Raw genomic sequence first — 21,403 nt, 5'->3', positions numbered from 1 at the left:
GGGCATCAGTTCTCAAACACTTTGGTCTCAAGATCCCTTTATATTCTTAAAATTTCATAAGGACTCCAAAGACCTTTTTTAATGTGGGTAATATCTATCAATATTTACCAAATTAGAAATTAAAACAGAAATTTTATTACATCAAGTCTTATGATACTAATTATAATATTACTATAACAATAATAATAATCCTATTATATATTAATATAAATAACATTTTTTTAAAAAACTATCTTTTCAAAAAAAATTTTAGTTTGGAGGATGACATTGTTTTCCATAATTACAGATCTCTTTAATGTCTGGATTAATAGAAGACAGTTGGATTTTCATATCTGATTCTGCATCCAATCAGTTATATCACACATCATGTGGCTTTTGTAAAACTCCATAGTTACTCATGAGAAAAAATGAAAAATACAAAAGACATTAGTATTATTATGAAAACTTGTTTGTCCCTGTGAACCCTTTGAAAAACTCTGAAGTTTTCCTAGAGTTTCCTGGACCACACATTGAAAACCACTTGTCTAGAGAAATCACAAACTGACTGTGATTTGTGCACATCCCTTATCATCTCTTTATCTCAGTTTCTACATGTGAAAAGGAGATAGTTTAAAGTTTTAACTTGAAAGGTCCTTTCCAGCTCTACAATTTTCTGATTCAATAAAACTTTTTATTTCCGATGCTTCCTGTTAACCTAGCATTAGCCCCTTTAACTTTGAGTTTGTGTAAATCCAATTTCATGAAATCCTGCTTAATTTTACTCACTAAATATTTATTTTAGCAGCTCAGCAAGGCTTCATTCAAAGCTTCTATCATTTCTGCTAGGAAATCTAAAGGCTAATAAAATCTTGGTCATTTCAGAAGTTAGCCTTTCAAAAATAAATTTAAAAGAACACAAAATAACATGAGGGCAGAGCCTGGACAAAGGTCATGGATTTCCAGTTAGAGAATATTTCCCATCGCTTGTCCTTTAAATATTGGTGTTCTTTAGAGAATTACTCCAGGACCTACTTCTCCCACCCTTCACACTGTCCTTGAGCAGTCACATTCTTTTCTAAGGCTTTAGATTCCATCAATAGGATGATGGCTCCCCAATGTATATTTCCTGCCCAAATCCATCTCCAACACTCCTTTCTGACCTGTACATCTAACTACCAACTGGACAGCTCCTTTTGGATGTGCCTAGGCACTCCAAATTCAAACTCAAATATCATCATCTCTCTATCTCAGTTTCTACATGTGAAAAGAAGATGTTTAAACAACTTCTAAGTTCCTTTTCAGCTCTACAATTTTCTGATTCAATGAATATTTTCCATCTCTGATGCCTTCTCTTAATCCAGTATAAGTCCCTTTAATAGAAACATTATCTTCCTCTAGTAACTAGCTATTGCCTCCATGTCTCCAGTCTCAATATCCAGCTTTACCATTCACTCGGTCTCCCAAATCAGATATCTGATCGACATTCAAAGTTCTTCCCCCTTCACTATCCATACATCAATAGAAACAATGAATTTCTCTCTACTACCTTCTCTCTTGCCTCAATTATCACATTAATCTAAATGATTTTATTCATTCCAGTCCTGCTGCCTTCTAGACTCTTCTTTAATCCAGCCAGAATCATCTTCACACCACTCTTAGAATCCTGCAATAGCTTCCCTCTAAAATTGGGTTTGGACCTTAAATTGGGTTTGGACCCCTTAACATAGCATAAACAGATATCATCAAGATCTGCCCCTCTCCTGCCCACTTCCTACCCTGCATCATCACCTTGTCTGCGATGCAACCACACAGAACATCTTTCAATTCCACAGTCTTTTTTAGTTTCAAATCCTTGGAACATGGTAGGCACTTAATAAACACTTGTTTAATTGAGTGTAATTATAATTATGCAAAATTCATAAAAAGCAGAAGCTATGCCTTTGTGGTATAAAGAAAAGAAAAAGATTATAAATGACTTCCAGGTTTATGCTGTTAAAGTCAATAAATAGTAACACTGTGGAAGATGATGAAAAATTCTACTTTGTGGTATCTCAGTTGGGTGGCCGTTTATATATTTACACAAAAAAATGCCTGTCATATGGCAGTGTGATTTGTACTTTGATAATCTTTAAAAAGTTTAAAGTTGAAGAATCCTTATTTAAAGATCTTGTAAGGGTTTTTCAAGGAGCTATTATAATTAATTCTTCTTTAATGATATCTGAAACTTGCATCTATTAATAACTATCTTTGAATTGTTATTTACACAATTAGTAGAATTGGTCCTTCAAAACTATAAGTTGAGATTTATATGTTTTTTTTTAAATATAGTAGATCCTATACCTTCTGACGTAATCCTTTATGGAAATCTTTTTTTATTTAGAGACCTCTGAATTAAATCAGGGCTCTTGCCTCAAAATGCAAGTATTACTGGTATTGAAACTATAAGTTTAGGATTCAATGAATGATAGCCAAAAAGTGTAGGAAAGGAGGAGAAGAGGAAGAAGGAGAAGAAGAGGGGTAGGAGGAGGAGGGGGAGGAGGGAGAGGGGAAAAAAGAGGAGGAGGAGAAGGAGGAGGAGGAAGAGGAAAGAAGCAGCAGCAGCAGCAACATATGTCTGAGTCTTCACATCAGGGTATTGCCCCCATATACCAAGCATGTGACAATCATGAGACTAGCATTGTGTTTTGCCTTGTTATCAGACATTTTTATCCTCATGCAGTCCTTTCAAATTCCTCCAGACTAAAAACCAAACAGAATTAAAATAAAGCTCGCAAGCCTTCATGCATTTTGTGGTAGAATATTACCTTTCTTCATATGGGATTCGTTAAGGCAAACATCTGATGTTTGTGGTTAGGCTGTGATTTATCCACAGCCTATAATGGTGACTGATGCTGAGAAAAAGCCAAGTGTTTCCCTGTGTAGCCATCTTAGATTTTTGTCAATTCCCTCAGAGCCAATTCTGGGCCAACTCAACATCAATAACATCTCCCCTGAAGCTGTAAATAGAAGATAGCTCTTGCTGATACATTAGGTCAACACTTAGAGTAGCATATGAGCTCATCAGCAACACTGATGATGACTTTCTAGAGCCTGATGTCAAAAAAATAAAAATAAACATCTCAGATGATGTTTGATTTTTACCTGCTGAGAGTAATCAACAGGCTAGTTTCCATTAGTTAAAGACCAAAAAACCCTACAATTATATATACACATGTTTTCTACAGTAAAAATTGATTTAATATGATGAATATTCATAAGTTACAAAGTATTAGGTTAAATTTTATTTAACAAACATTTATAGAAAATCTATTGTGTGCCAAGCTCTGTGGTTGGCCCTGGGCAGTTTAAGAAGACTAAGGCATAGCACCTGCCTTCAGGTAGCATACACTCTAACGACTGAGAACATCATGGGTATCATGGGACTGGTATCACACTCAGGTTTTGAACTAGGGACTCTGGGGAACAAAGGAGGATGCAGTTACTTGGACAGTAGAAAAAGAATTGAGAAAACAGGTGACAGTTGAATTGGATATTACCAAGCGAGTATGAATTTTCCAAGAAAAGAAGTGGAGAAAAGGAGAGTTCTAGATAGGAGAAATAGTACATGCAAAGAGTGTGAAAATGCACAATGCATGCTGAGAATGGCAAGGTTTGTGAGGTTGGAGCACAAAGTTTGGGGAAGTGGAAGGAGAGTAGATTGAGATCAGATGCAAATGGTCCTGAATGTCATGCTAAGGACTTTATTTTTTAAGTTCTAGAAAGCCACCAATGTTTTTTAAGTAGATGATGGCAAAATCAGCCTAGCGTTTTAGAAAGAATACCCTGGTGTCAGCAGAGAGGATTATTTTAAAGGGGAAGAGTTTTGAAGATATTGCAATAACAGAAGCAAGCAATGATGAGAGCCTTAAAGAAAGCTGTGGTACTGGGAATTAAGAGAAAAAGACAGAAGTCTTTTACAATAAAATGGGTTTTCAAGGCTACCTTTAGAAAGGTTATTCTGATGCTTTCAGAAGAAAAGCCTTAGAAACAGGGTGACTCCTGAGGATTCTATAGATAAGGCGGGAGATGCTGAGGCCTACTAAAGAGAGTTGCAGTAAAGGAGATAAATTTGATCAGTGCTTCAGACAGCTCTGGGTAACATAATGAACAGTATTTGATGATCCGTTAGTCCAGGGAAATGATCCCAAACTGTGGTCACCTGACCAGCAGCACCAGCATCAGCCGATTAGACGTATAAATTTTTAGGTCCTGCCTCAAACCTACTGAATCAGAAACTTTAGGACTAAGGCCCAGCAATCTATGTTTTAACAAGCCCTCCTGGTATTTCTGATAGGAGCTAAAGTTTGAGAACCACTAGCTTAGGAGATGGAGTGGCAAAAGCAAGTGAGCTACAATAGAGGTTGAAGCTGGATTTTGGAGAAAGATAAACCTGAATTCAAATATTTTGCTCTGTATCTTACCAGCTGTGTGACAAGTCATGTAACAGCTGTGTGACAATCTTTAGCAAGTTATTTAAAATCTTTGAATTTCAAGAATTTAATAAAATGATTCATTGTAAAGTGTTCAGTTCACTGACAAGTATACAGTAAAAAGTGATTGTTAACCATTTTAATAAGGGCTATAGAAAGAGCAATCGCTGTGAAAGAAAGTCTCATATTAGACATATAAAATTTGAGGTAATCATAGTACAACCCAGTGGCAGAATCCAGAAGAAGGCTGAAAATGTGCATGTGGACCTCAGATAGAGATTGAGGCTGAAAAACTACATAGGAAGGACACAGAATATAGAAAATATGGCCATGCAAGTGGTCGAGATTATCCAAGAGGAGCGCAGGAAGTGAGAAAAGAGAAGGGTACCAACACTGAAAGTGGGATGGAAAATTGTCAGCAAAGGAGCTTGTGAAAGAAAAGACAGGACAAGAAGAGAGCCAGAATCCAGTGAGATCACAGAGGCCAAAAGAGGAGGGTTAAGAGAAGAAGGTAAACAGTCTAAATATTACTAAATTAAAAAAGATAGATAGGTAGGAAGGTAGGCAGATAAATAGATAGATGATAGATGATATTTGTTAGATGACTGATAGATGATAGATAGATAATAGATAGATAGATAGATTGACAGATAGAAAGATGATAGATGATAGGTGATAGATGATAGATAGATAGATAGATAGATAGATAGATAGATAGATAGATAGTTAGATAGATAGATAGAGATAGATGACTTCCCCATGAGGTGATTGGAAACTTCTGACAAAGCATTCCTTCTTGAGTAGTAGAAGCAGAGGCTTCATCCTAAAAAGGTAAAAATAGAAATAAAAGAGGAAATGGAGTTATAAAATCAGTAGAGGTCAAAGATAAACAATATCTTTAAGGAAACAGTATAATAGAGTTGCGGGCTGAAAGAAGGAGCAAGTGATAAAGAAAAAATCAAAGACCCAAGCGAGAAGGGAGCAATCAAGGAAGGAAAAGGCATGGGACCAGGTAGAATGTTTAGCTATGAAAAGGAACAAGAGCAATTTTTCCCTGAGGCAGGAAAAGGAATGAGTAAAGTTATAGCTTGGAGATGAAGAGGAGGATGAAGAAAAGTGGTGCACGTCTCTGAAGGCCGCTATTGTTTTTAAAAAGAAATAGGAGATAAATTTAGCTTCCAACAGTGAAGAAGACTGCGGCAGGGTTGACTTGAGGAAAGGTCAAAGGTTTAGAACATCTGTTATAAGAACTAGAAAACAGGAGCAAAGTAAGAATGAGAGGGACATTGAAGCAGCACTGAAGGATAGCATAGAGTTTAAAAAGCGTGTATTCATTGTAGTTCTATCTACAACATTAGGTGATCATCTCCAGCAATGCAGGTAAACAGAGTAAATGAATAGTAATGAGGAGGCTGAAAATGATGTTTACAAAATAGCATTATCGACAACAAGTAGCATGTGCCAAGTAAATCAGGAACTCATCCTGAGCCAGTGTTGTGTAGCAATAAAGTGAATGGGCTTTGCAGTCTGACCTCCTAGATTTGAATCCCAGCTATTTCACTACAAGCTATGTGACCTTGGGAAAGTTACCCAACCTCTCCATGTCTCAGTTTCACTATCTTTAAAATGGTCATAAATATACAATACTTACCTCATAGGGTTATTATGAAATGAAATCAGTTAATTCATGTAGTACATTTAGAACAGCGTTGGACACATAAGTGCTTGTTACATGTTAGTTATACTTATTACCACAGCAATAACACTAAGTGGAGGATGACAGTTCTTAAAGTTACAAAAATATCATAACTCTCAGCATATAGCCAAAGTGAAATCATCTTTGAGAAACATAGTACTATGAAAGATCAAAATAATCTCAGCTACCAACCATACCTATAACTGACATCCTTTTTCTGATATTATTGAAATCCAAAAAGGCAAGCAATTGATAAGTAACTCGTGTTCCCAATTCTTCTATTGTTATAGTCTCTGGGGTTCGAGACTTAAAAATGAACCCAAAATTCCTTGCAGCAGTCACTAGAGCCCCTTCATCAGGTGATTGAACTTGGTAAACCAGCTGTCCTAAAAGAAAAAGAGATACATAGATTAAACAACCAAGAAAGAGTATTTTCAGTGATTAGAGATATGCCATGAAAGTTTCACAAACTAAAACAATTAATATATATCAATTCGCATAATCTTCATGCTAAGTCTTTCAGGTAGAAATTATTAAAAATATTATTTCCATTTTATACTGCTGAAACCTATGACTGAAGAGGTTTTGATTTTTGCAAGTTCACACAGCCAGGGTGATGGAGCAGATACTCCAAATTCCACTACAGTCTCCACTAAAGACCTCTTTATGAGAAGGTGTATAAGAAATCCCCCTGAAATGTAAGGAATCAAACCAGGATTTAATCCTTGGCACCTAATATTGTGTATGTGTTGAGGTGGGAATAAGAGGGGAGAGGAGAGAAAAAGAATGCAGTAAAAAAAAAAAAAAAAATTAAAATGTACTTTAAAAAATAGCATGTAGAAGTAAGCCCTCTATATCAAATTAGTATATTACCTTTGTATGTAAAAATAAATTAGAAGAAGTACACAGAGCTAGATCCATATTTACTGGTTTATGGCAATATCCAAAATAAATTATAAAAAAAACAAGTTGCATATTAATGTATGTATTATGACTCTTTTTCATTAAAAACAAACAAATTACCTACATATCTGCATATATTCACACACACACACACACACACACACACACATACACACACACACACATGAGCAAGTGGAAAGGGTGAAATGATACACATCAAATGTCACCATTGGTTACTCCTGAGAGGGTGAGATTAGAGGAATTCAGGGAAAAAATTAGTAGCTTTGCCTTCAGAAATATTTGTATTATATGGTTTCATTTGATACTATAGGCATAAGTTAATTTTTGAAAATCAAAAAAGGGAAAAAAATAAAATAATTACTTGATCTACATATAAAATGATATAGTAACTTTTACTTCTGCCATTATGATGAACTAGGTACCAGGACCAATCTCCCCTGCTACAAATAACTATAGATTCTATATAAAATATTTTAATATTTTGAGTACATCTATGAACTGGCAAGAAAGCAAGAATCGTTTAGGTCAAAGATTGAATACAGATGGAATAAAGAAAGCATTGCCAGTTTTTGCCTTGAGGACATTTTCTGAACCAGAACGTGATCATTGGTTTCAAGCCTCTCAGGGCTTGAGTAAGAGAAGAGATACTTAAGATGTCTAATGGGAGACCACCTTTTAAAACTGCCTCCCCAAATCTATTTCCTCTATATAAGGATTAATTGGAAATCAGTGCCCCCTTTAAGAGTGCTTGTAAGGAAAACCATATATCTATAAGTGGGAAAAAAAATTTCTCCTAAAAATTTATGACCAGACTGGCTCATATGCACATTTGCATCGGAAATTCACAATATCGGGGTGATCTGAAAAAAAAAATTGAAAATTTAGTTTAACATGTTCCTGTATTAGAACATTGACTGAAGCAAATGCAAATTCTTTCTAAAGGAATCAGCCTCCACTTCAGACCCAAAGAATTTCTATAAATAAGGTTCCAAAGTTCAGGGTGAAAAATCATTAAAATCACAGTAAACAAGACATAATGAAAAACAACAGAAAGAAAAGAGATAATAAGATCTGCAAAAACTTTAGATATTGGAATTATCAGAAATAACACATACAAATATTTAATAGATTTCAAATGTAAAAGAAAGGCATGAAATTAAGTAGATTTGAAAAATAATTAGAGACTTTATAGAAATTAAAAATAAATAACTTCAGATTAGATACAACTAGAGAATTATGTACTAAAAAAAAAAAATTCCAAAATACATCCCAAAGAGACAAAGAAATGGAAAAATGAGAGACTTGTTAAAAGATGTAGAGAACAGGGTGAAAATATCTAACACTGAAAATCTAAAATGAGAAAGAAAATGAGTCTGAGGCAATACTTGAAGAAATATGTGGCTGAAGAATCTCCAGAAGTAATCAAAGATGACATCCTACAGTTTGGAGAATCTCAACAAATCCCAAGCAATATAAATTTTTAAAGATTTCACACCTATACTAAGAACATGAAAAAAGAAGAAATCTTAAAAGTAGCCAAGGAAAAAAGACTGATTACCTTTAAGCCACAATTATACTGACAACTAACTATTCAGTAATAGAAACAGCAACCAGAATACAGAGGAATATTCTCAATATGCTGAGAGAAAACTGTCACCTTAAATTTCTACACACAGCAAAACATCATTCAAGAATAAGGATAAAAAAAAAAAGAAGGATGAAATAAAGTTGTTTTCAAAGAAAGCTTTTGAGAGTTTACTACCACTAGATTCTCTCTAAAGGAAATTCTAAAGAATACACTTTAGGTCAATGGAAGATCAGAGATGGGACAAGTATTAAAGAACATAGAAATTAGTAAGTATATGTAAAGTATATGTATAAGAATAAATCTACACAAACACTGACTACGAAAATGATAATAACATCTGTGGTATTAGAAAAGGAAATATATGAGAAGATTAGTACATAAGTCAGACAGGGTTGATTAGTATTGAAGAGTTTTAAGGTCCTTGCTTTGTCCAAAAGAAAGCTTGGGCTTTGATAACTTAATTATGCTAAAATTTCTAGGCTAACCACTAAAAAGAATACAAATAAGGCTAAATTATTTCCAAAGCAGAGAAGTAAAAATTGGACTAAATCTATCAGAAGACAAAAAAAGAAGAGACTAAGAGACAAAAGATGGGGCAAATATAAAATGCAAAATAAGACGGTAGAAATAAATATATAGATCAATAATTATATATAAAATACTTAAAATTTAAATATATCGGTAATCAATAAAGGTAAATGCGCTAAATGTTTTATTTAACCTTTAGTTTTCTCAAACTAGATATTCTTTTCAAATGGCAGAGAAGCTGCTTCATATTAAACTAATCTTAGTCTTTAAAAAAAAACAAAAAAATTATGTCACAAGAGATGTATTTAAAACATAAAGAAAAATGTTGGCAAGAAAGAGTGGGGAAAGCTAAACAATGGAAATATTAACAAAAGGAAAATATCTATAACTATATTAATAGCAGACAAAAACTTTAAGGCAAAAATATTACTAGAAATAAAGAGATCAATATACATTGATAGAAGTTTTGATTTAAGGAACACGCAACTCTAAACTAACATCTAACTAATAACATGAACTTAAATCCTATAAAGCAAACACTGACAAAACTACAAATAAAGACAGATTAATGCACCACTATAGTTGATGATTTTAATGTACTCTCATTACCTGAGAAATCAAATAGTCAAAATAATCCACTGAGATAGAAGATTGAATACTATTAATGAACATTATGTAATGGATGTATTTAGAACCCAGTACTCAATAACTGTATAAACACTTTCATGTCAAGCACACATGAAGCATTTATGGAAATTGAATACATACCAGACCATAAAGCAAGCCTCAACAAATTATAAAAGATTGACATAATAAGATAATAAGAAAAAAATCCTAAATTTTTATCACTTTAATTACCATCTGTTAAAATAGGAAAAAAATCCTATCGAAGCACTTGTATTTTCCACTTTCCTACTTCTGAAATTTCATCCTGGCAAAGGGAATGAGAATATCAACTTCCCCAAATGACTAATCCATGAAACAAATAGCACACGTTTAAAAGCAACACCTGTGACTATAAGTTATATAATCATTATAGTTTTAAGTTTGTTAGATTTGGGTTTTGTTCTTTTGTAACTAATATTTACATGAGAAAAATTTATATTTTTCAATATACTTTAAGATACATGGATTTAAGCTATCTAACCTATAAATAAAGCTTTAAAAGGAGAGCAAATGTAATTTCCCTTTACTCAGTGATGTAAATCTTCACTTGGAATTTGATATCTCAAAGTAAAAGACAGAAGTTGTAATGTTGAATGTAAATATATGGTGAAAGGATACTTACATTTACCTTGCTGCACTTCAAAATAACTTTATACAGCAGAAGAGAGATATTAGCAAATATCCACTGGAATGCATAAAATTTAAGACTGATAGTACTAAATGTTAGTAAGAATGTGAAGGTACTGGAATTCTCATACATAAATGGTAGAAATGTAAAATAATACAACCATTTTTGGAAATTGTTGGGCAGGTTCTTATAAAATTAAGCATATCATCACTATGACTTGTCAATTTCCCTTAAGTATATACCAAATATATACCAAATACAAATTTTTAAAAATATTTTTAAAGACATAAAAATGTTTATGGAAACTTTACTCATAAAACTCAAAGCTGGAAATAACTGAAATATACATGAACGGAGGATTGGAAAGGAAAAAAATGTGATATATTCAAACAATGGCATATTACTCAGCATTAAAAAAGAATGAACTATTATTAATTGATACGACAATATGAATGAATGACAAAAACATTACATTGTGTAAAGGAAATTGGACATAAAAGAATACATATTGTATGATTCCATTTATATGAAGTACAAGAACAGGCAAAACTCCTCTTTGATGATAAAAATCAGGGCAGTAGTTGGTTGGGCAGGGGTTGGTGATGTGGACTGGAAAGGAGTATGAGTAATCTCTCTGGAGTGACGGAAAAGATTTATACCTTGATTGGGATGGTGTTTACATGGATGTAGGTAATTGTCAAAACTCATCAAACAATACACTTAAGATCTATATATTTTATTGAATTTAACTATATCACATTATGAAAAAAAAATTTAAGTGATATTAGAAAAGAATGAATATTATCAGTAAACTAGAAATTTGAAAAATATCTGAAAGATAAAAAGTAGATTTGATCAATGAAGAAATAAGGAAGAACACAGTTCAAAGCATTTGCAAAAGAAAATGAATACAGAGCTAATAGCAACCCCCAAAGATTTGCCGCTCTGAGAAACAACAAAAAAAAAACAGAAGTGGTCTTGGTGGATCATTTGTAAAATTAGTTGAAAAATTCCACTCAGCAATCCTGGACCATTTGGGCTCCTCCTCCTGCCAGCTTACTCTGAAAAACAGGCTGCAGTGATATTTGCTCACAGGATAAAAACCTTAAAAATGTTCTTTAACACAAAGTATACAATCCACCTAAAACACCTTGAAGATTTGAGTGCTGAGGCTGGAAATCAAAGCTGAGAAGCTCCTGAAGTAGCTTCGGAATTCCACAAGGATAAGAGAAAGAAAATGAGTGAAAGGAACTCAAAGACTCTGATATCTTCCAGGCCAGATTTTCAGTACAATTCTCTCTCAAATGGAAGTTCTGGCACAGACTCCTAGCACTAGATCTGAAAAAGTAAGAGAGTTAACCCCAGGTTGCATATAGATTGCAGGAGGGAGGAACCTCACACCTAAAAGATAAGCTGTATATTTGCCTCTCCCCCACAATCCTGGCAGACAGGCCATTTTAATCAGAACCTATATTAACCAAGAGACAAACAGGGATTCTCAAACGCAAATAAGAACAGGCAACCACAAATCACCAAACATTTGAAAACTCTGAAAGCTAGACACAGAACTCAAATAACAACATTCCATGAAATGATACATAATAGAGAAAACAGAAGAAATTTTCAAATTAAGTGTAATTAATATCTTCGAAGAGATCTAAAATAGAACATTAAAATAAAAACAGATTGCATTTAAAATAAAGGTTTTAGAAATGAAAAATCTCAAAGACAGAAATAAAAGAAACTTACTTAAAGGTATTGTGATATCCTCAAATGAAAATACAACAAATTATTATTGGCATTTGTATTATAAAGATAAGTTTAGTAGAATTTTGTGACTCCTCACAGCAATTAAAATCAGAGGAATGGGTTAATCTAGCATCACCAACAACAAAATTGTGGCTTGAATATGGTCCCAACAAGGAAATAAAAGAATTTAGAAAGAGAGTGAGAGAGAGAGAGAGCAAACATTTATAAGTGTCAAATGTATGTATTCACATGTACATATATACATATATCACACACATATGTACATGTATATATACAATATCTATATATTTTACTTCTGAGTTGAAATTATTTAAGTGGTAACTTTTAGTCAATAGTTGGTAGCAATAAAAAATCTTATAAATGGAATAGATCGGGCTCGACTAGAAGAAGCAGCTGATTCATTATACTATTATCTACTTATCTCATTACTTCAATATTAAAATGGTCCATCTTACAAGTGTGAGGACTTGTTCATAAAGGAGAATAAATAAGAGCATTCTTCTGTCTGTGTAAATCTATCCCCATTACTGAGAAAATTCATTCTAAGTATATGCCTGATGGTTACCTGTTATCTATCATACGTGCATGTTAACGACGAGAGTTAAGCGGAAAACATTCAGGACATAAATAAATATAAGGACAAGCTAATCCAAATACTTTAAATAAAAATATCAGTTATAATTTTAAAAAACAAAGTTTACTACTCAGGTACACTATCCACTTACCTGCACTATTTTCCTCTGACATTACGGTGTGACAGAGAGCTAGTAACCTAAGGAATTCATGCACTTTGGGATCACCCAATTTAATGCATTCCGTCAGATGGTGGTCAAAGAACTCAAATGTTCTATCTACTCGGAGGTTGACTGGGAAATCCACAGGCTCTTTTTTCTGTAGGAGAACAGCAACAAAAGAACTATAGACCTCATTCCAACAATAATCTTTGAAAACACAAAAACATTTTCTCTAAGCGTTTTTAATGCTTATATGATTTTTCAGCCTCAAACATCTGACACTAAAACAGCTTTCTGTTTCCTCATTACTATTAAATATTCTCTCCTCACTTCAGAGCTATGACCCTTCCAAAAGCATATAGGGAAGAAAACTATCCAGTGGCTATAAAGATCCTCAAATGCTATTGCAACTCCAAAATATAAAGAAGCTCTGAAGACTAAATTTTTTCCAAAATCGACTCAGTGGCAAAATCTGACCTGACTTGAACTTATCTTGGTAGCAATATCTGACCTGGAATGGTATGAGTCTAATTATAGACATCTTTAGCTTACTTAATGTGAATTAACAGTTTCTGATGCAAAAATATTAATGTGTTTGGCTACAGAACACTTTCTCAGATCTCACTGGAGATATTGCATAATATAATGACAGAATTAATATCGGGATCTTGAAGAGGTATTTGCACTCAAATGTTCATTATAGCATTACTCACAATAGCCTGAAGATAGAAGTAACATAAATGTTCACCAACAGATGAATGGATAAAGAATATGTGGTATACACATACAGTGGAATATTATTCAGTCATAAAAAAAAGAAGGAAATCCTGTCTAACACTACAACATGAATGAATCCTGAGGGCACAACCTTACGTTAAGCAAACCAGTCACAAAAGAATGAATATTGCATGATTCCACTTACATGAAGTATCTAAAGTAATAAAACTCACAGAAACAGAAAGTAGAATGGTACTTTCCAGGGGCTTGGGAATGGGGGAAATGGGGAATTGCTGAATAGAGTTTTCAGTCATGCAATATGAAAAAATTCTAGAAATCTGCTGTATAACATTGCGCTTCTTGCTAACAAAAGTAAACTGTACACTTAAAAATTTGTTGAGTTAAAAAAAAAACCAAGATGTAGGGTTCAATAATGAACAGGATAGTAGAAGATGATTTGATAGTAATTAAGATCCCTGTTAATTCATTGACTTCTGGAAAACACAAAAAGTACTTCTAAAAGTTGAGTACTCAAAGGACTAGTCCTGTGATAATGTCTTTGCAAAACTAATTGATGGGAAAATATTTTGACATACACATTGTCTTGGTGACCATAGAATAATATTTTAGATTATATCCAAATATATGGGAAGACCTGTATACAAGACACTCAGTTAGTTGTGTTTATCCCAGGATCATAGAGACTTATTTAATCACAGATTATTTTGTTCATGTAATAAATTTTGAAAACAACTACATTAGGAGCAAAATGATCAACTCACTAGTAAGGAGTAAATTACATGCTGACCTTAGACTTCTCTGAAACCCTCAGGTAAGAAACTGTGACTCAAAATGATTATAACCAGTCAAACTGTAATTCAAATAGAAAGTCAACATTTTTGAACAGGTATTTCTTAACCCTTCTTGAAACTGGAGGATGAACTTCAGCCAAATAAGGGATAACTAGAAAAATGATGGGAAATAGACTGGTTAGACGAGTCAGTGCTGAGCACTAAATCTTCTTTAATGGAAGAACTAAGTATAAAATAAATAGAGAGATTAGTATGACAAAACAAAATGTATATATTATATACCTTGACTATGTAGAAAAGAGCCAAAAAAAATTGGGAAAAGATACTGATTTCCTCATTTTAACATTCAAAAGTCAGAAGATATTATTTAAAGATTAAAATTAACTAATAGAAATCCACATATATTTAATATTTTAAAGTGTCATTAATAAAAATAGAGAAATATGAGAGAAAGAAAAAAAATACAATAATCTCATCAAGTCCACATTAGGATATTGATAGACACTGCCATAAGAAAAACAGAATTAAGAGTACTATATAAACTCTTGAAAATATACAGTAGAAACACAATAAAATACTTCCCTAAATATTACAAGAAATGTACACACACAAAGAAAAGAGTCCATAGAGAGAAAGAATTATTAAAAAATTGTAGACATAAAATATAACCTAAAATATTATGATAGCACTAAGAAAGATATAGCTCAAACTCGTTTATTGAAAGATTGGAATGTAAAGCAAAATCCAACCCTATACTGTACACAAGAGACACACTTATAAGCAAAGTCATTTAGGAACATTGAAAATGAAAGGTAGACAAATGCAAATGAAAAGAAACCAGGAGTCATGATCTCAATATCAAATAAGGTTGAATTCAGGCCAAGAAGAGTTAAATGAGTCAAATATTAAATTGTGTAATTCATAATAAAAATGTAACCACTTTAAACATTAATGCACTCCCAAATAGCAAAACAAAACAAAAATTTCAGGCTATATAAAAGCTATATTTATAGAGAGATTATCAAAACACTTTAATTAATCTATTTAACCCAAACATGTAATATAAAGATAATAAAACAGAAGACCTAAATAATATAATTAATAAAGTAGAACTTAATGACATCTAGCTAATTTTGTATAGTTGAAACATATAATCTTATTAACCCATGTTACTACAATAAATTGAATAAAATTTTTAAAAGTAAAAATAAAGGCATTTCTGTTAATTAAATAAATAAATAACATCTAGCTAATTTTATACTTTGAAAACAGAATATACATATGTTATCTTTTTAAAGACTCTAGAACATTGACAACAACTGATCATAATACAAAGAAAACCCCAATAAAGTCCAAAAAGTAGAAATAATACAGACATATTATTTTATTAAATGTACAATAACGTTAGAGAGAAAAAGCTCCCAACACTTGGAAATTTTAAAGTTCTTCCTTAAAAATTCAAGATTCAATATAGATACTCAAATTGATATAATAAAAATAAAGACACTTTAATAAATTACATACCAAAATTCATGTGATAAAACTAAAGCAGTGTTCAGGGAGAAATTAACAGCCATAAATATTTGTATAAAAAAAGGAAAAAATAAAAAATTTTTTAAGCATTTAAGTATGAAGTCAGGAAAATAATAACAAAAGAAACCTAAGGAATGAAGAAAGAAGGCATTAATAAAGATAAAAGCAGGACTTATTGATTAAAACACAAGAAAAACTACAGATAATAAATAAATTCAAAAGCTGTACTTTTTTTGGGAGAAAGGGGCAACTTTCGAACATAATCAAGAAAGAAAAAAATAAATATAAGAAATTAGAAAAAGAAATAGCTACAGATACAGAGAAAATTAAAAGAATCGAAAGTGATCTCTTTGCTCAACTCTTTACAAATAAATCTGAAAATCCTATTCGATTGGAGAATATTTTAGAAAAATATAATTTTCCAATTGTTTCAGTAGAGGTAAAAATTCCAAACAGATAAATACTATAGAAAAGAAGCTGTGGTACATATATACAATGGAATATTACTCAGTCATAAGAAGCGATGAAATACTGCCATTTGCAACAATATGGATGGACCTTGAGATAATCGTGCTAAGTGAAATAAGCCAGACGGAAAAAGTTGAAAATAACATGATATCACTTATATGTGGAACATAAACCTAAAAGCAACGAGTGAACAGGACAAACAAACAAACAAATATTCATGGATATGGACAATAGACTAGTGGTTATCAGAGGTAGCGGGAAGGTGGGAGGGGAGAGGTAGATGGGCTAAAGGGAGTCAAATATGTGGTGACAGAAAGAAATCTAACTATGGGAGGTGAACACACAATGTAAATATATATATGCCTGACTGTTAAAATGTACAGCTGAAACATTGGTTTTGTTAACCAACGTCACCACAAAAAAAATAATAAATAAATTTTTTAAAAAAAGAAAAAGAAAATAGAGAACATTTTCGAAGGGCTACTGCCCCAACAACACCAGGTCCACATAATTTTACAGAATTTTATGAAAATTTTAACACAGAGATCATTTTGATATTATATGAACTGTGCTTTAGAATATTAAAATAAAGAAAAGGCATTCCGTTTCTAAAGCAAATAAAACATTGGTAGCAAAGCAAACATTACTCCCAAAATAAACAGTGAGGACAGATGTGTCTAATACCAATGCACATATCTAAACAAAGCATTAGCAAACAGAATCTAGTAGCTCAATGAGAAAATAATTTAACATAACAAGTGACATTTATTCCCAGAAACTGTAGATGGATGATAACCAATAGAAAAGAGGGTAAAAAATTATGAACCAAATGTTCAGAGAAAAGAAAATACAGTTAGCTATTAAAAATATGAAAAGATATTCAACCTCATTCACAATAACAGAAATTAAAATTAGAATTATTTTGATATACCATTTTCCACATAGTTTTGTCAGTGATCAAAAACTCTGATAAAACATTGTGTTGGTGAGGGTGAGGGAAAGCCAACACTCTTATACATTGCTTGTGGCAGATTAAATTGGTATAAATTCAAAAATCATAATTTGGCAATATTTATAAAATTACAAATGCATATATCTTTTGATTCAGCAATTTCATTTTTAAAAATAGAACCTTTAGGAGAGTATAAGACCCATGCAAAATAACATATGTACACACTGTTATTTTTGCTACATTTTCTTTACTAGCAAAATTTTGGAAATATCCTGAATGCCCATTAGTTCTTCCTTACAGAACATCAATATAACAAAATACTATTTAATTATTAAAAAATTTAAGGAGCACTTTTTATTTTACTGGTCTAAAAACATCTCAAAGGTGCATTATTAGAAAGAAAGTTGAAAAACAATATGTATAATATGCTACCACCTACATAAAAAAATAGAGAAATGTAACAGTGGGAACTCTGTGGTTGGGGGACCTGAATAAGAAGAAATTTTACATCATATGAATCTATTTTTTTAATGTCATGCATAAGTATCTCAACTGGTCATAGTGGAAATCAGTCCTCTAGGAATGCATCATTTTTAATAAGCATACACAATTTGAAATTAAAAGCAAGAATGAAATTTTATCACCTCCACACCTTAGTTATATCTGTCTTCTGAGCCAGGTTATCATGTACTTCACCTGCTAAAACAAAAATTGAGAATGAAAAATAAAGGAAATTGAAACTAGATTTAGACATTTAGTTTTAAGGATATATACTCATTCATTAAAGCACCGTTACTAGGTGTCATTATGAATTAAAATGTAGACTTTGTAGGAGTGTTTTCAAATTGTAACACTAGGCACTAGACTTATGGAGGATCACTTTGTAATTTATATAAATATCTAACCACTATGCTGTACATCTGAAACTAATATAATATTGCATGTCAACTATAACTGAAATAAATAAAAATTTTAAAAAATTGTTACCTTAGACATGGAAATTACCCCAGAGAGATACTCATATTTGCCCAAGATAGAACTAACATGCAGTATACATTTAAACAAAAAAACAAAACTTGGAATTATGTTTTTCTGAAATTTTACTATTCTATTGTTACATTATCTATGAAGTTTGCAAGAGGCAAACTTTGTCTTCTACTTTATCCCCAGTGTTGGGGAATCCAAAATTATATCTTAGAGAGACCAATTCTCATCAATGCGAGAACTTAGTGAGTACACCTTTGTCTATATTGGTGCAGGCCAGATATATCTGTGTAATGTCAAGGTCAAGTTAGCATGTAAACTTGAAACAATGTTAGTGCCTTCTGCAGTCAGAAGGATTATGGATATATTATTATTATGGATATATTAGAAAATATGGGACATTTAAAGTAAAAATAAAAATCATTAACAGTCCCACCACCCAGAGATAATGAATATTTATAGAGTTGTTTTGGGGTAGACTGTGTGTGTGTCTGTGTGTGTACATATATTCATCATACTGTTCATAAATTTCTGGTTCCTGCAGTTTTTCAACCACTTAAAATGTAAGAATTTCTCCTGTCATTAAAAGTTCTTTGTGAATCTAATTTTAAATGATCATATGATAGCCCATGTCGCATAATTTATTTTATCTTTTCCCTATCTAGAGGTTGTTAAAATTTTTGTAATTTTTGCTTGGCATTTGTAAGTTTAATACTATTTGCCAGGACTATATTTCTTGTAATAATTATAAGAGTTACTTGCATCAATCCTGTGCCAGGCACTTACATTATTAATAATCTTTATAACAAACTTGCCAGATGAAGATTTTCATTCCTGTTCTGTGGAAGAGTGAACTGAAGAACTGAGTTCAAAGTAACATGACTAAAATTTAAAAGGCAACATACTAGATTTTTGAACCTAAGATACTGAGGGACACTTCGTAATGATAAAGGGAATCTTGCACTAGGAAGACATAACACTTATTAATATCTATGCTCCCAATCAGAGAACCCCGAGATATGTAAAGAACTAAAGGGAGAAACAGACCAAAACACTATCATAGTAAGGGACCTAAATACCCCACTGTCAGATATGGACAGATCATCCAAACAGAAAATCAACAAGGAAATAACATCCTTAAATGACACATTAGACCAAGTGAACATAATTGACATTTACAGAGCCTTCCATCCCAAAACAGCTGCTTATACATTCTTCTCTAGTGCACATGGAACATTCTCAAGAATCAACCATATACTGGGACACAGAGATAGCCTCAACAGATATAAGAGGGTTGAAATCATACCAACCATATTCTCTGATCATAATGCTTTGAAACTAGAGATAAACTGCAAAAAGAAATCAGGAAGAAACACAAATACATGGAGACTAAACAACATGCTACTGAAGAATAACCGAGTCAGAGAAGAAATAAAAAGAGAAATCAAGAGATACATAAAAAAAGAATGACAATGATACTACAACATATCAAAACTTTTCGGATATGGCAAAAGTCATAAGAGGAAAGTTTATATCATTACAAGCCTATCTCCAAAAACAAGAACAAGCCTAAATAAACAACCTAATGCTTCATCTTTAAAAACTAGAAAAGGAAGAACAAATGAAGCCTAAGCAGAAGGAAAGAAATACTTAAAATCAGAGCAGAAATAAATGAAATGGAAAACAAAACAAAAAGAAATAGAAAAAATAAATACAACAAAGAGCTGACAAACCCCTAAAGAGAAAAGAGAAAGGACACAAATAAACAAAATCAGGGATGAAGAGGGAAATTACGACTGATATCGCAGAAATACAAAGGATCATACAAGAATACCATGAAAAAGCATATAACACCAAATTTAATAACCTAGAAGAAATGGACCAGTACTTAGAAAAATACAATCTTCCTAGACTGAATTAAGAAGAACTGGAAAATTTAAATAGACTGATCAGCAGTATGGAAATTGAAACAATCATCAAATCCTACCAAAAAGTAAAAGTCCAGGACCAGATGGCTTCACCAGTGAATTCTACCAAACTTTCGAAGAAAATTTAATACTATTCTCCTCAAACTCTTCCAAAAAATTCAAGAGGAGGCACTACTTCCCAACACTTTTTATGAGGCCAGCATTACTCTGATACCAAAACCTGGTAAAGATAACACAAAAAAAGAAAACTGCAGACCAATATCTCTCATGAACACAGATGCAAAAATCCTAAAGAAGATACTAGCGAACCGAATACAGCAACACATTAAAAAGATTATACACCACATTCAAGTGGGCTTCATCCTAGGGGCACAGGGATAGTTCAACATATGCAAATCGATTAATGTGATACACCACATAAACAAATTAAAAAATATGAATCATATGATCATATCAATAGATGCTTAAAAAGTTTTCAACAAGATACAGCATCCATTTATGATCAAAACACTTAACAAAATCGGTATAGAAGGAAAGTACCTTATATAATAATAATAAAGGCCGTATATGATAAACCCTCAGCCACATAATAAAGGCCGTATATGATAAACCCTCAGCCAAAATTATACTTAATGGTGAAAAACTAAAAAGCTTTCCACTAAGATAAGGAACAAGACAAGGCTGTCCGCTATCATCTCAATTATTCAAGATAGTATCAGAAGTCCTAGCTAGAACAATCGGGCAAGAGAAAGAAATAAAAAGCATCCAAATAAGGAATGAAGAAGTCAAATTGTCACTTTTTGCAGATGATCTGATTCTCTATATAGAAAACCCTAAAAACTCTACTAAAAAACTATTAGAAATAATAAACAAATACAAGAAAGTTTCAGGATACAAAATCAATGTTCAAAAATCTATAGTGTTCCTATACTCTGATAATGAATTTTCAGGAAAAAAAAATTTCTTTTGCAATTGCAACAAAAAGAATAAAATACCTAGGACTAAACCTAATGAAGCACGTGAAGGA

At 32.3% G+C, this 21,403-nt stretch overlaps 1 protein-coding gene across 1 annotated transcript in view; it reads right to left on the bottom strand.

The window, feature by feature from the left end:
* Window positions 1-21,403, bottom strand: part of ATP8B4 (ATPase phospholipid transporting 8B4 (putative)) — a 145,363-nt gene that overhangs the window by 49,172 nt on the left and 74,788 nt on the right. Inside the window, 3 exon segments of the mRNA XM_025038751.1 lie at window positions 6,342-6,530; window positions 12,974-13,139; window positions 18,117-18,160. Coding sequence (XP_024894519.1) covers window positions 6,342-6,530; window positions 12,974-13,139; window positions 18,117-18,160 — 399 coding nt within the window.

The sequence above is a fragment of the Pteropus alecto genome, unplaced genomic scaffold, assembly GCF_000325575.1.
Source record: "Pteropus alecto unplaced genomic scaffold, ASM32557v1 scaffold86, whole genome shotgun sequence".
NCBI classification, from domain to species: domain Eukaryota; kingdom Metazoa; phylum Chordata; class Mammalia; order Chiroptera; family Pteropodidae; genus Pteropus; species Pteropus alecto.
The sequence above is the reverse complement of the archived record's forward strand: the minus strand, read 5'-3'. Positions and strand labels throughout refer to the sequence as shown.